This window comes from Glandiceps talaboti, chromosome 5, assembly GCF_964340395.1.
Source record: "Glandiceps talaboti chromosome 5, keGlaTala1.1, whole genome shotgun sequence".
Lineage (NCBI taxonomy): Eukaryota > Metazoa > Hemichordata > Enteropneusta > Spengelidae > Glandiceps > Glandiceps talaboti.
Genome location: NC_135553.1, coordinates 25349164 through 25363572, shown reverse-complemented (window position 1 = coordinate 25363572; position 14409 = coordinate 25349164). Strand labels below are relative to the sequence as shown.

The 14409-nt window shown below is 35.9% G+C and overlaps 1 protein-coding gene across 4 annotated transcripts in view; it reads right to left on the bottom strand.

The window, feature by feature from the left end:
- Positions 1–1351: 1351 nt before the first annotated feature.
- The window catches only part of LOC144435205 (myosin-7-like), a 55104-nt gene continuing 42046 nt past the window's right edge, over positions 1352–14409 (bottom strand). For 2 of the 4 annotated variants that reach the window (XM_078123782.1, XM_078123783.1), the window contains exons 28-40: positions 12317–12570; positions 11895–11973; positions 11096–11538; positions 10847–10979; positions 10345–10561; positions 9970–10210; positions 7482–7674; positions 6725–6853; positions 6168–6368; positions 5707–5877; positions 5191–5391; positions 4917–5066; positions 1352–2384 (exon numbers count right to left, since the gene is read on the bottom strand). In XM_078123782.1, coding sequence (XP_077979908.1) covers positions 2274–2384; positions 4917–5066; positions 5191–5391; positions 5707–5877; positions 6168–6368; positions 6725–6853; positions 7482–7674; positions 9970–10210; positions 10345–10561; positions 10847–10979; positions 11096–11538; positions 11895–11973; positions 12317–12570 — 2523 coding nt within the window. In that variant the 3' untranslated portion in view covers positions 1352–2273. Of the gene's footprint in view, positions 2385–3806; positions 3914–4083; positions 4158–4916; positions 5067–5190; positions 5392–5706; positions 5878–6167; positions 6369–6724; positions 6854–7481; positions 7675–9969; positions 10211–10344; positions 10562–10846; positions 10980–11095; positions 11539–11894; positions 11974–12316; positions 12571–14409 lie in introns of all 4 variants that reach the window. The other 2 variants (XM_078123785.1, XM_078123784.1) reach the window with 2 other exon arrangements.

Here is a 14409-nt window from a genome sequence, read left to right as displayed (position 1 = left end):
TTCATACACACCAAAATAAAGCTTATCCAGTATTCTAAGGTATGCCTTGTGGGATTGGCTATGATTGAGCTGAGGAATCATTGCTAGAGGGCCTTGAATGACACAATCACAGAAGTTAGGTGGCTCCAAGATTGAGGGCTATGGTTGAACTGAGGTACTATTGCTGAGAGGGGGTGACAAAATCACAGGAGTTAATTAGAGGGTCTTAGAGCATGATGACTATGATTGAGATAAAGTACTGTTGCTAGGGTTTGAATGACAAGATCATAGAATTTTAGACATCTTAGAGCTTGAGCCTGGATTGACCCAGACCTTCTATCACGATATAGTGTGGAATGAACTGAGGTACTGTGCTAGGGGGTTTGAATGATAAGATCAATAAGTTAGGGACTCTGAGAACATGAGAGAAGTGATTGTGTGGAATGAACTGAAGTGTTGTTGTTTAATAAGGGGTTTTGAGTGACAAGGTCACAGAAGTTAGGGGTCTCATAATTTAGAGCTATGATTGGGTACTGCTGTTAGGAGTGTTTAATTATATAGGCCAAGTTATCACAACTAGGAGAAACAGAATTGACTGAAAATATAAGAGTTCTCAGTATACCAGAATGACAGAAACCATGACCATCGAGCCTGGGTTAGTATTTGTTGGTGGGTGTACCAAGGTGTAATAGTTGGGTACAGTTGTCAGTCTTGAAGTGATCTGTGAAGTCTTCATCTCTTTCTAGGTGCAGACACGGGTAGCCTTCTTGGAACAGTTATTTATGTATTGTGTAAGTCATTTTCTTCAGTAGGAATAACAAGTTAAAGGTTGGAGATCATGTGAGCTTCAAATATTAATTGAACTAATATTCACTGAGGAGTCATCAGGGTATGGTCTTCTTCCAGCAGGAACAAAGATGAGATAGGGTGAGGTGAGGCCATGGGGTGGGGATTAGATGTCGGGGGAAGGGGAGTGAGTCTTCCTCAAATACCACCACCATGAAGTGAGTGACATAGCAAACTATGAAGGAGAAGACGAATAGCTGCAGTGCATTAAATCAAGACCAAGACATTTTTTGAAATTCAACTCAAAAGTGAGTCTTACTAAATAATAGCAAAATACTTCAAGTGTAAATGTTAACCTGTTGTATGGGTCAAATCTAACTTGTAAAATTTGTTACAATTGTATGATTTGTTGAAACCCTTAGACTGGACTCCAAAGATCAATGCACTGCAGTATCGTCCATACCATTATCAAAATTATACTGGAAAAACAATCATTTTCTCTCTCCATAAAATCACATCAACTCCTATCACAACACAGAATCACATCAACTCCAATCACAACACAGAATCACATCAACTCCAATCATTTGTCTTTTTCCAACTGATTGTTTTTTATTAGCACTGGTAAAAAGGAAATGACATTAGTTGCAGGCTGGTTGACTGATGACTTCCCACGAAAAAGAACAACTAAACTGCTGCTAAAAATCCTATTCACAACCCACACAAGATCATAAAATAAGAAAGTCTACAAAAAAGAGAGAAAAGAAAGAAAGATAGGATGGCTACATAGGTGATGTAATAAGGGGATTGATAAGGACCAGGCCATATGGGGGAACAATGGAGGTTCTCTGCAAGTATTTCAGCTATGGTAATAAATAATAATCACTTTTGCAGTTTTTTCATCTTCAAGAAAAAAGTAGCGAATACAAAAAGATCTATGAGAGAGAATTGTCAGAGTTAAGTTTAATCTGGGATTTTTTCCCTAATATTTTTTTGTTATAGAGTATGTCTACAAAAAGTGGCCACCAGACCGCTGTCTGCCTGCCTACATCAATCATTTGAGAAGCAACAAAACAAAATGATTACGATGCGAGGCATGTTGCATCCATCCACGCATTCACTCTATCCTTTTCACAAGTCAAACACAGAGAAGGAAAGTTTCTACCAAATACATAAGTCTCAGATTGGAACTTAACTCCTAGAAGAGAACCAAAGAATAAAGGACTACTGAGAAATGCTAAAAAAAAAAGAGTTTTACATTTGTCCTTGCTGCCTTCAAATGTTGAAGTAGATTTTTTTTGTCTTTCATTTTAAAAAACTTCTCCCATTCCTTTAAATATCAATGCTGTACTAAAAATTGCTATATTGACTCCTTGCAATAAGAGTTCTCTATAGTTGCATATGCAAAGTATTGATGGATATAACGTGGATTGTATCATTGCATATTGTGAGGCTTCAAAATGAATGTTCTTTACAAAGTTTTTTTTGTAATTTGCACTATAATTCCATTATTCCTCTTCCTCATCCCCCCCATTGGCTGCTGATCCTACACTACCACGATCGCTATAACGATCACTACTTCGCGATGTATACATTCTTGTACTTGAGCTGTAGCCACCCTGTGAAGAGAAAGAAAAAAGCACAAAATGAATAAAAGGTGAGGATTGTCAATATGAATACCTGTTTACCTACACCTAGTAGAATGGAATGATCCACATCGTCAGAATGGGATCATAGTTTTCTACAGGCATTGGCACTGGTATAGATGCTAGATTGTTATATTGGTATTGGGTTATATCATGCCCTTCTTTGAAGGTTACAGCAGAATAAACATTTAACATAAAGCCAGCCTTCAAGTGATAACAACTATAAGATCTCACCAGTTCCTCAAAATCATAGTATATCTCATTGAAAGCTCTAAGCCATCACTAGAGGGCGCAGTTTATGTAAAGGTCTATTTTGACTCATGAAATACAACTAAAACAAAATGTATCCCTGGTGATAGATCGACAAATTAATACATGTATCTACTAAGAAGCCAGATTATATATAATTTGACATACTAGGGACACACTTTAACCAAATTTGACCAAAATGCAGCCTGTTTTGCCTAAAACTCATGCTTTTACCTATAGAAATATGGTAATTTATCACACTTTTAGTGTACATAGTAGACAACTCAAAACTCAAAATTGGGAAGTTGCACCGAATAACTTCAACTCAACTTATTTGAACACTAATTTGGCAACATTGCAAATGGTGAAGTTATAGTTTTGGATAGAGCGATACTTTCAATTCAAAATGGACACTTCATTTGTCTTTAATGAAGAGATGAAGGGTACAAGTTTCCTAGGTAACAAAACTGTCAACATTGCACTTTTTAGTACAGGTCACTGCTGTATAAGCATCTACATGACAAATTCTCAACCACAAAACTGTTTGAAAATGCATGAGTGTTATTTCTTGATGTTACTTGTTGCAAAACAACATCTACAATTCTTGGGCAATGTGAATGATGGTTATATTTGTTGATGTTGTTATTTGTTGCAATGAACGTTAAAAGTTTGTTCAGTTCCTTGTTTTCACACTACCTATCTTTGAAGACATCTATATCTCTTTCACTGTTAACAATAATTCTCTTTTTTCATTACTTCGTTTCAGATATGCAAATTAAGTGATATGACAGAAAGAAATCAGATTGAACTGATTTTGAAATAATGGTGACTCGTTAAAAAAATATAGGGTAATATCTTGCTGTGTTTTAGCCATTTCTACTTTCTTCACTTTTTATTTATTGAGAACAAAGTTAAAAAGATGTCAAATCAAATACAGTGAAAGAGAGATAATGATTGCGAAAAATATCCCTAGAAATGAAAACAAAATATAATAGTCCAATAAAGATAAAAAAATGTCAATCATGATATGCAAACATGCCACACACACAAGTGAAATAAGAAGAAGACAGACAAACAGGCAGGAAAAAGTCAGCATGCAAATATGTCTACATAGTTGGAATCACGGCATGCGTGGCTACCAATTACCATTATTTTTTGTTTGAACTAGGAGATGTTCACGACTCCTCTGTGGTCAGGGTTCTAGTGGTCTTTTTAACGATAGTTGTCATTCCACCGGGACCACTGAAGGAGCTCTGTTTAGACATAAGACATAACAAACTTGCTAATAAGACACCATAGGTTTGCACATTCATAAAACTGGATAGTGAGGAGTTTGTGCTAGAATACTGGGAGACAATACAAGCAGTTGGAATGTACACTATGGGATGCATCGCCGAGTAGTAGAGTTGGACAGACAACTTACTGGGATTTTTGAACTTAGATTTTTGATTCACCAGCTTCATTTTAATGAGCTGTTGTTAGACTTGTTGTAGACTTCTTTATCAGCAAATATCCAGCAAAAGTGAAGAGCAGAAAAAGTGAGAAAAAAGAAAAGAACAACAAACACACAAGATGGACACAATAGACTTTTAGAGAAATAGACTCAGCATTGTTTTCCTGTCAGATTTGATTCCATCAAACGGCATATTATCATGTACTTTCACTCACATAGGGTTTTCCACATCAACTTAGAATAATTTTGGTTTGGTTGCATCAAAGTCACTCATTTTGAGGGAACCAATCTTTTATGATCAAATTTAAGACTTAGTGGTTTAGAATATACCTCAGACTACAATGTTGAAAATTGACTAATTATTAAAATGTATATAATTTCAAGCAATCTGGACATCTCTGACAGATTCATTTTCATAATTTGATATTTTGTTATTATTCCAAAACTCTGTCTTTTCATAATGACTATTTTTTTATAAATTGTGTAATATGCCATTCCTTGGATTTGTCTCTGATTTTGCAGTGTTGAGTCAGAGTACTTTCAAAAAGGAATCAAATTTGACCACATGTCAATCATCTCATCTCCACACAAATATGATTGAAATCAATTCTCTTTCATACTGACACACATCATCTTCGTTGCTCAAAACATACAACACACTTTGAAATATTTTCACCACAACCAAATCCAATCATACATATTTTTATACAGAATATTCTTCATCTTTTTTTTTTTTCAAATAACAGACTTACTCATTAGTGAATTTTGTCTCACATAGTGGCAACCACTACAGTCATACTTACAGTGCTGACACGAGATGTGGCACCTTGGCTTCGGTGTTTAGCACGCATTTTGGCTAGTGAGGCTTCAGCCATATCAGCACGTTCTTCAGCCTCATCCAGCTCATGCTGAACTTTACGGTATTTGCCCAAATTGATGCTGGCCTGTTCTTCCTGTTGATTTAAAAAAGAACCAACAAATATTCATATTCGCTCAATTTCACAGAGTACAAAAAATTTAAAAATAATGAAATATTCATATCAGAAAATCATATTTTAAAAATTTGAAAACACTTACGGCTTCTTCAATTTGCCGTTTGAATGTTTTGATCTTGCCATTCAGTTTCTCAATTTGTTCTTGTAGACGTTCAGCATTCCTTTGGTCTTCCTCCTGGGCAACCATCAGTTCTCTGACACGGCGTTCTGATTTGCGCATTATCTTCTCGCTCTCTGAGCGATGGCGGCGCTCTTCATCTACAATGACTTCTAGTTCACGGATCTGCAAATAAACCATTGTCAATGTAAATTTTCATGGTTGCACATCACCGCATCTATTACAAGACTGGGCACACACTGAAGGCACAGAGGGGCTATCAAAAAAGGCCCTTACATGTTATTCACACAAATGACTATTTGATAAGGGACGACAATTTGAGAATTGTTTTCACAAGTGTGAATGTGATGGTCTTACATAAGACCAACTTGTAAATCAATCAGTACTGAAAATTACAACCTTAACAATTTTTTTTAGGTAATCAAGTGTATTCCACAAGCTTTTTTTAAATGCCGAATACATTAAACACTTCATACTTACTCTGGTTTCTGATTTAATAAGTTGTTTCTTGATTTCCTTAGCAGCAATCATTTCAGTTTCTTCAATTCTTACAGTAAGTTCCTTAACTTGCATATCTAGTTGTTTGCGAAGTTTGTCAATGTGCATTGCGTGGTCTTGTTCAGCACGTAGTTCTTCAGCAATGCGGACACACTACAATGGAAAAGACAAACCACATTCATTAAACTTTGGTTTAATACACCATTTTTGTTTTCAAAGGCAAAAATGTCAAAAATCATATGAGTACAAAATTGTCCTGAAATTTCCATTAATTTCACACTTTGGAATTATTCATCAATGGTTATTTTTGTCAACTCCAATCAGGAGATCTAAATATGTAAGTGTATAATTTTGAAAGGCAGAACTAAACAACTATCAACAATGGTTGCAAATTTTTTAACAGAAGAATGAATCTGGTGTAAGAGACATGATGTAGTACTGACGTCAGTTATGGCTTTCTTGGCTCTTTCTTCATTGTTCCTTGCTTCATTGAATGCTTCATCCAATTCTGTGTGTAGGCCACCAACTTCAGCCTCCAATTTCCTCTTGATGGAATTAAGAGTGCTGATTTGGGTTGACATTTCGTTCACACGGTCAGAAGCATCAATCAGTTCATTTTCGGCACTGCGGCGGGCTCTGTCGGACTGTTGAAAAAAAAATGAAAGTTCAATTAATGTACCCAGTCTGTGTACAGTGGTGTATTGATCATCTTGCCATTTTCATTTTCCAGGCAAACAGTTTTGGCACTCTCCTTGGACACATGGTTTGGCTCTCTTTTGCCATGTAGTTCAGAATAATTTGTTTTCTTCTCTCATAATGCACTATTTTTGTATTTTAACACTTTAACATGTTTCAAACGACAATACTGAAAGATCTAACGAATCACCTCCTGAACAAAAAATACAACTTTATTTTCATACTTTTGATCAAGAACAAAACTTAGCAGTCATGTTCAACTCTATAGATGATGGTAATAGTCGGTAGAATATTGCACACATACCTGTTCAAAGGCAGCTCTAAGATCTTCAAGTTCACCTTGCATGGTGTTGTTACGTCTCTCAGAAGCCTGGTACTGTTCACGGATCTCCTCACGGGCACGTGATTCTTCCTCTAGCATGCTCTGCATGTCCTGTGATCAACAAAAGTACACCATGGCATCAACGACAATGAAGACACTGAACGACACACACCAAGATAGCAGGGAAAAAAGAGTGGAAAAATAGAAATGGAGGCAAGGACTTCCTACCTGGAATCATCATCCGTAAAGAAAGCTTAGTACAAGAAAAATAAGACAGGTTAATTGAGATCACTCAAACACACACTATTAGAGAAAGAAATGCAGAAGTCTTGGCAGAAATGACTTCAGTCCCAGTTGTCATAGCAACAATACTCTTATAAACATGCAGAGTACACTGGAATGAATTGGGCTTTCACCTTCTAGTGAGCAATGGTAAATTATATCAATTATGTATGGGTCCCCATTGTACCAAATCAATGCATGGTGATAACAATGTCTTCATGCAGTTAGTGTAATATGTCACCAAATTTCGGCATCTCTCCCATCTCTGTCGTACACTGGTACAAGTGGTATTACAGAAATGATCCGTGTGGATGCCAAAATTCAAGTTTATACACAGCATTCATATAAAACAATGTCACTTCTCCTGTATCACAACAGTTACTTGTAAGTTGTTAACATAAACAAAAATTGTTAGATTTCTCAAAGTCTAGACACTGTTTGTATATCGCCTCTATACCTTCATTTGTTGTTGCAGTTTCTTGATGTTCTTCTGGGCTTCAGCATGGGCTTTGTTTGTGTGGTCTAGAGACACTTCCAATTCGTTGACTTCAGTTTCAAGTTTCTTCTTCAGTCTGATCTGGTCAGTCTTAGATTTAGTTTCAGCATCAAGACTGGCCTGCATTGATTCCATTGCTTTCAGGTGGTTCTTGCTGTTTGGATAATTACAAGGATAATAGTTAATAGAAACCCAGTAAATATCCTGTGTTTCAAACTTGGGATAAGATGTTTTAGTATTCTAGTTGTCTTTACCTTTGAAGGTGATAATCTACCATCACAAAGTTACTTCTATGTAAACACTTCTGCATGCAAATTTCTTATAGAGTATAGGGGAAACTTATCAGAGTTTTATGTTAAACTTTATGAGTATATATGTTTATTTATAAAGGAAAAGTTGTTGTTTTAATGTTGTACAAACATATATAATCATCTGAAGGTAGAAGACATTTGAGTTAATATTTAGTATTGTCATGCATTGCAGTATGGTGCATTAAGTTAACTAAATATTACAAAGTTTGATATTAATAGGTAATTACAAGGTTTGGTACACATCTATATCAGATCAAAATTTCTGCAAACTTTACCACATAAATAGATTGACATCTTTCAATATATTGTAAATACTTGGATTTTAAAAATTTACATACTTTCTCATAATTTTTTTCCCCGTTTTGATGCAAACACATCAAATGACAAAGAAAGTCATATTATGAATCTGATATAGTATGTGGAATGGCTGACAAGTTTATTAACAACTGTGACAATGACAGCTTATGTCAAATGTGGGATTTCAATCATAGCTGGTGATTTTAACTATAGATGTGGTAGAGTTAGTGTTAGGTTATATAACATTTGCAGAAACTACAACTAAAAGGTGACAGAGGGAAATATTACAGGTTGATACCAATACAAACCACATTTTGAGGGAAAAGGGTCAAGTTAGGATTTCTACATATACAAACCGAGGTCTAAGGGGAGAGTAGAGAGTCAGGGGGAGGGGTGGGGGGTCGCTATAAGTACAAACCGCACTGGCTTTTTTTTTTAAACATAAAGATTAAGGGACGCTAGATGAACACTCTACTTAGTTACACTTCTTATAGGCACGATGAAAATGATGCAGTCATGCCAGATTTAGTCTGAGACGTTTCAATCTCATGGCGACAAGATAAGAGAAGCGAAGGAATAGAGATGGCATGTATATGATGAAGTTATTGATCTTTTGCACAATCAGAAAGGAAAGGAGATGCTATAGGTAAATGAACGTGTGAAGGTCCACAGCTAGACTGGTTATCACGGACAAGTATAGGGTAAAGATTACGATGTCCACATCATCCCATAGTTTTTCCAGTTTCATTTTGATCGTGCAAAACATCATATCAGTCATCCAGACACACTTGGGACAATTCTGGAGAGACAAACTATTCAGAAGATGGGTAGAATCTTAACTTATGGCCATCTTATTATTCTCTGAAGTAGGAGAAATTTCATGTTCAGAAGTTAGCAAACTGTACAGCTAATGGTGATAATGCTATATAGTTCAAATAAATTGTCAAACTGTATGTAGGAATTAAACTTCAGCAAGTTCTTTATCGAAATTTGAATTCTTATTTACTTTGAAATTTACTGCAATGTTTTACGTATGAGGACTTCAGGATTATTTATAGTTTGGATACTAAACTTTACGTCACTCTTGGTGGATATGTTGTTACTATCAAGTACAAGTACACACACACACACAAAACCACACAAATATAAAATTACACACAAGTATAAAATACTTATGACTGTCAGATTATGGGTACTTGAAGTTATGCATGCCTGTCTAAACTGTTCCAGACACTGGACCAAGACACCATACTAAAATTAACCAGTTACTTAATATCTGTCTTTGCATACATTTGTCTTACTCCTTCTCATAAAGCCACTGTACTGAGAACACACTGCCTTCATCACTAGTATGCAGTCATCCAGTGGTGTTCTCAAATTCTTGCTACTTTAGCAACTTTGCAAATCTTTAGGTTCAACCCGATTTGTCAATTTTTTTAAAATGAGACAGAACAGCTACTAACTATAGTATGGTTACAATGGTCCCATGACTGGTTAGTTCAACTTTCACTCAGAGGTCAAAAAAACACATAATGGTGGAATTATGTAGCATGCATGTTAAGAAATGCAGTGGCAGATACTGAGATAGAAATTTGTGGTAGAGAGGACAGTTTGAAAGGATGGTGATATTTTTTGAAGAGTGAACTGAAAAAATGATTGATGTGTGTACAGATGGACAGATAGATTGAGAATGGTGATAGATATTTTCAGAGGAAAAGTAATAGCGGCAAAGCATAGGAATATGATCAGATTTTGTTTTTAAATGTCCATCAGGATCTGCCAGGACTGCGTATTTCCATGCCGGAAACTTATAAGAACTTATAACTATGTAGAAAGCCCACCGAGTGGCCTCAAAATCTTCCTCTTTTTCTTGCAGACGGCGGTCAACTTCTTGGCGGACTTGTGTGAGTTCAAGTTGGATACGCAAGTATTTGCTTTCTTCTTGTTCCAGTTGACCTTCACACTCTTCCAGGGCAGCTTGTAGTTCTTCCTTCTCCATCTCCAACTTTCTTCTAGCTTTCTCAAGTTCATGGACGTTCTTTCCACCCTCACCAAGTTGGTCGGTCAGGTCAGAAATTTCATCTAAAATTTACAGAAGGTTGGAAATAATTCAAGTTTGCTGTCAGCTTAGTAATCAAGTTCCTGTTGTCTTTGACTAAGTTTACTGCTGTGAGCATAGAAATCTGTTACAAATCATTTCAATGTTTGCCACTTACCATTGAGGTTCTTGTTGTCTCTGCGCATGATTTCAATAGTTTCCATGGTATCTTCATATTGACTCTTCAGTTTGAAGACTTCAGCTGAGAATCCACGGGCTTCCCTCTGAGAGGCATCAAGTTCGGCAGAAAGTTCATCACACTTCATCTTCCATTCCATGATCTGTTTGTCAAAGTTCTTCTGTTTCTTTTCCAGGGATGAAGAATAGCTGTTTGCCTGTAATACAAATATATTATACGCAATGGTGAGATGTGTTTTTATCTGGGTATGGTGAAGGTTTAGGTCATGGTGTTTCTATATTCATGCTCTTGATTTTGTACGAATACATAGTAAAGTCCCTTTCCTGTGAAGTCAATATTCCAATCAATACTTTGCCACTAGAGGGCGTTGTTTTGGAAGTACAGTTTGTATCAAAGTAGATGACAGAATATTTATAAGGGAAGTGTTACAATACTAAAAGTTTATATGTTTTGAATGAAACAATAATTTGTAAAAGCTTACCCTGTCAACGTCAATCTGTAAATCTTCAAGTTCTCCAGTCAGACGATGTTTGGTTTTTTCAAGACTGCTGCACTTACTCTTGAATGTGTCAAGTTCTTCTTCAATCTGCTGTACTTTGAGAATCAACTTCTTCCTGTTGATTCAAATAAAATAGTTTGTTTAACTTCAATTATATTTTTTGAGTTCAAAGTGTGACAAAAATCTTCAAAATGTTGATGAATTCTACAGGAGCTTTATATGTTCACTTACTTGTGTTCTTCCAGTTCCTCAGCACGTTGAACGGCTTCACCATCAAACTTAGCTCTCATTGCCTGGAGTTCTGAGTTCATCTTGGAGAGTTGTCTCTGCATATCGCTCTTTGAATCCGCTTCATCTTCTAGTTGTTCACGGAGTGCATCATTATCAGCTAGGGCTTGTCTCAGTTGTCCTTGTACACTGGCTTTGGATCTGGCTTCATCTTCCAGGGCACGTTTGGCTTCCTCTAGTTGGGCATTGAGTTGTGCTCTCTGTTTGCTGAGTTGACCAGCTTGGCTTTCGCTTTCCTCCAGTTGGCGCATAAGGTCAGCATTCTCTTGTGAAAGGCGAGATTTCTGAGAGTTCAATTCGTTGATGATGCGGACATTTTCATCGATTCTCATGTTGGCATCAGATAATTGGTTGTTGATTTGTTGGTTAGTCTTATCTGATTGCATCTGAAGACAAAAAGTGAGACAAAGTTTAAAAACAACACAATAAATTCAGTTCTCTAACTAACTAAATGTGATTATTGTACATGCAATATCATTAGCTGAACTGCCTATTCGTTCCATATCAAAGTCAAAGTTTGGTCACTAAGCATAAGTATCCATGACAACAGACTCAAATCTCAATAAGAATAACATCAACAAGAGTCTATATTTTGTAATGATGGAAAATTCAATTTTGTAAAAGTTTGGAATGGTTTAAACAGTTGCCTATAAAGTACGTATCAGTATATTCTGGTCTTTTTTTTTTGGTCATTTTCATTTAAAGGTTTAAAACAAACAGACAGAATGATGACCATTTTTACCTTGGCTTTCTGGAGCATTTCAATGTTAGTTGACAAGTCATCGACTTCAGCCTTCAATGAGTTCTTTTCCTTTTCAACCCTGTAATAAGTAAATAAAGAAAACTCCAATCAGATACAAAGTATAGTTTGGTCAAAAAAAGCAAGCCATGAGGTCCATCGGATGGATAAATGTCACTTTATTCTATGATTTAGTCTTTTATGTATGAATTGAATACATTTCTTTCTATATTCAACAATGTTGAAATTGGGAAAAACATCTCTTTAAAAATTTCACCTGAAGTTAACTTTTCATTGAATGATTTGCAGAGGGATTTTTTTACCATTTAAGTAAAACAAGACATGTGAACAAGATTCAGATTCAAATTCGTATTCAGATTTGAAGGTATTTCAAAATGGTTACAAAACCCATGATTTCTACTTACTTGCCCTTGGCTCTCTGTAGAAGATCAAGACTCTCACTGAGTTCAGCCACGGCATCTTGATGTTTCTTACGAAGTTGGGCAGAAATAGTTTCATGTTGTAGTGTGGCTTCTTCCAATTCACGTTTAACTTTAGCAAGGTCAGATTCTCTCTTCTTGTTGAGTTCGATCTGAGCAGCAGTAGCACCACCTTGTTCCTCAAGACGGTCGCTGAGGTCCTCTAGCTCACGAGACAATTCTACCCGCTGCTTTTCGACCTGTATTTACAGAGAGAAGATAGAATGATTTGCTGACTTAGAAGTTCACAAACTTAAAATTCATGACTAATAACAATAACATGTTAATCAAAATTCAAACTAAAAATACTTGCGCCTAATTTCATTTTCAAAAAAGTTTACATATGTGCAAGAGTTTCAGTTTGGGTCAAAATATTTATTCCTAGCATTCTATATATGAATATAAATCATTGCCTTGTGTATGAACTCATTATTCTTTAATCAAGATTAAAACAAATTCTAATTTGGGTAATACTTAACAAGTCAGCTCTGTCTGTCTCAGACATCAAGTTTTCAACTGACCCACATTAAATGAGATAAATGATTTAATCTAATTCAACTATTTCCAACTCTTGAAAGGTTCTTCTATAGTATTAAATCACTCCCATAAAACAAGTGACATACCATTGCTTACTAGAATCTAGGCAATACAAATACAAATGTATTCCTCTATCACATTCCAAGCCTTTTACGGTAGTAGATATTTAACTGGTTTTTTTTTTGTTTAAAAACCTGGGAGCTACAAAGTCTCACCTAGTCACCCAAGGTCTAGCATCATCCTTGCTAGTTAATCAATTGGTTTGACCTTGGAAGTATTTATGGGGTCAATCAAATGATATCAGGTATCCAAAAACATCCCTAGGAACTCTAAATAACTGTCTATAAATAGAAGTGACAGCAGACGTATCAATCTAAATATCTAATACTTCTTGCTGAAATTCCATGCGAATTCAGGAGCAGATGATGTGTATATCTTTTCTGATTTGGTGTGAGTTATGTATACCAAAGCCTCAAGGGTTGAGGACCTTGGCAAGTTATTGACATATGACAAACTGCTTCACACAGTTGTTTGTTTTTCACAAGTGGTCTGGCTATCTCAACAGTAAACATTTTAGCTGAATGAAACTGGCATAGTTTATCGCTTCAAGGTTGATAACCTTTCAGACACCTAGTTGATGTCTCCTTTCAGGACATCGATAGGCTAGGCTATGTGTTAAAGCAGAGTCTTGGCTATGTAACACTGACTAATTATGATTGATGGGTGTTAACTTCATAGTAAACAAGTGCATATGATTTTTTTTTCTGTAAGGAGATCTAATATGTTTTAGTTTCTCTACTAAAACAGAAGTGAAGTGTTTTCTGTTGCTATATATTAGGGTCGTTGTGATTTGTGGTGTTTTGATGTCAGTCTTCAGGTGAGGTCCCCCGACACTACAGTAGGCTATTGAAATTTTATGTGACAACAACAAAGCATTTTCCTCGTTCATTCAAAAGGCGTCTTCACTAAGTACTTTGGGTAAATATAAATCCTAACAGGCTAACACCTTCCATTCATAAAATGTTATATTAATATCTGGAGACTAAGAACTCAGTTGAGTTCACACACACCCCTCATCTATCCCTGTGTAGACTATGTCCTGATTCCTTGACCTAGAATGTCCGACTGTCTACTTTAGGACTATGCATTAGGACTATGTCAAGTATGTAACATAAATATCACTGTCACAATTCTGATCTGGATGGAGCATTCTATACTAGGGTCACTTTGATTTTACTGTGCACTAAATTCTTCATTAAGATCGAAAAAAGTGAGAAATGAAATTTTCAACAGCGCTAATGAATATATCACTTGCATACACGATGGGACACTAGCCAATGCTATGTCAGTGTTATGATCTCTTCCGGTTAGCTATCTATGAAAATTTTCATTAAAAGAAAAATTGTGGAAAATTCCTGAGTGTCGTACACAATTTATGTATGTCTGTGTAGCACAGTCTACTTGTATCCAGCTGAGAGTTTACATAGCAGTGAAGCAAACAG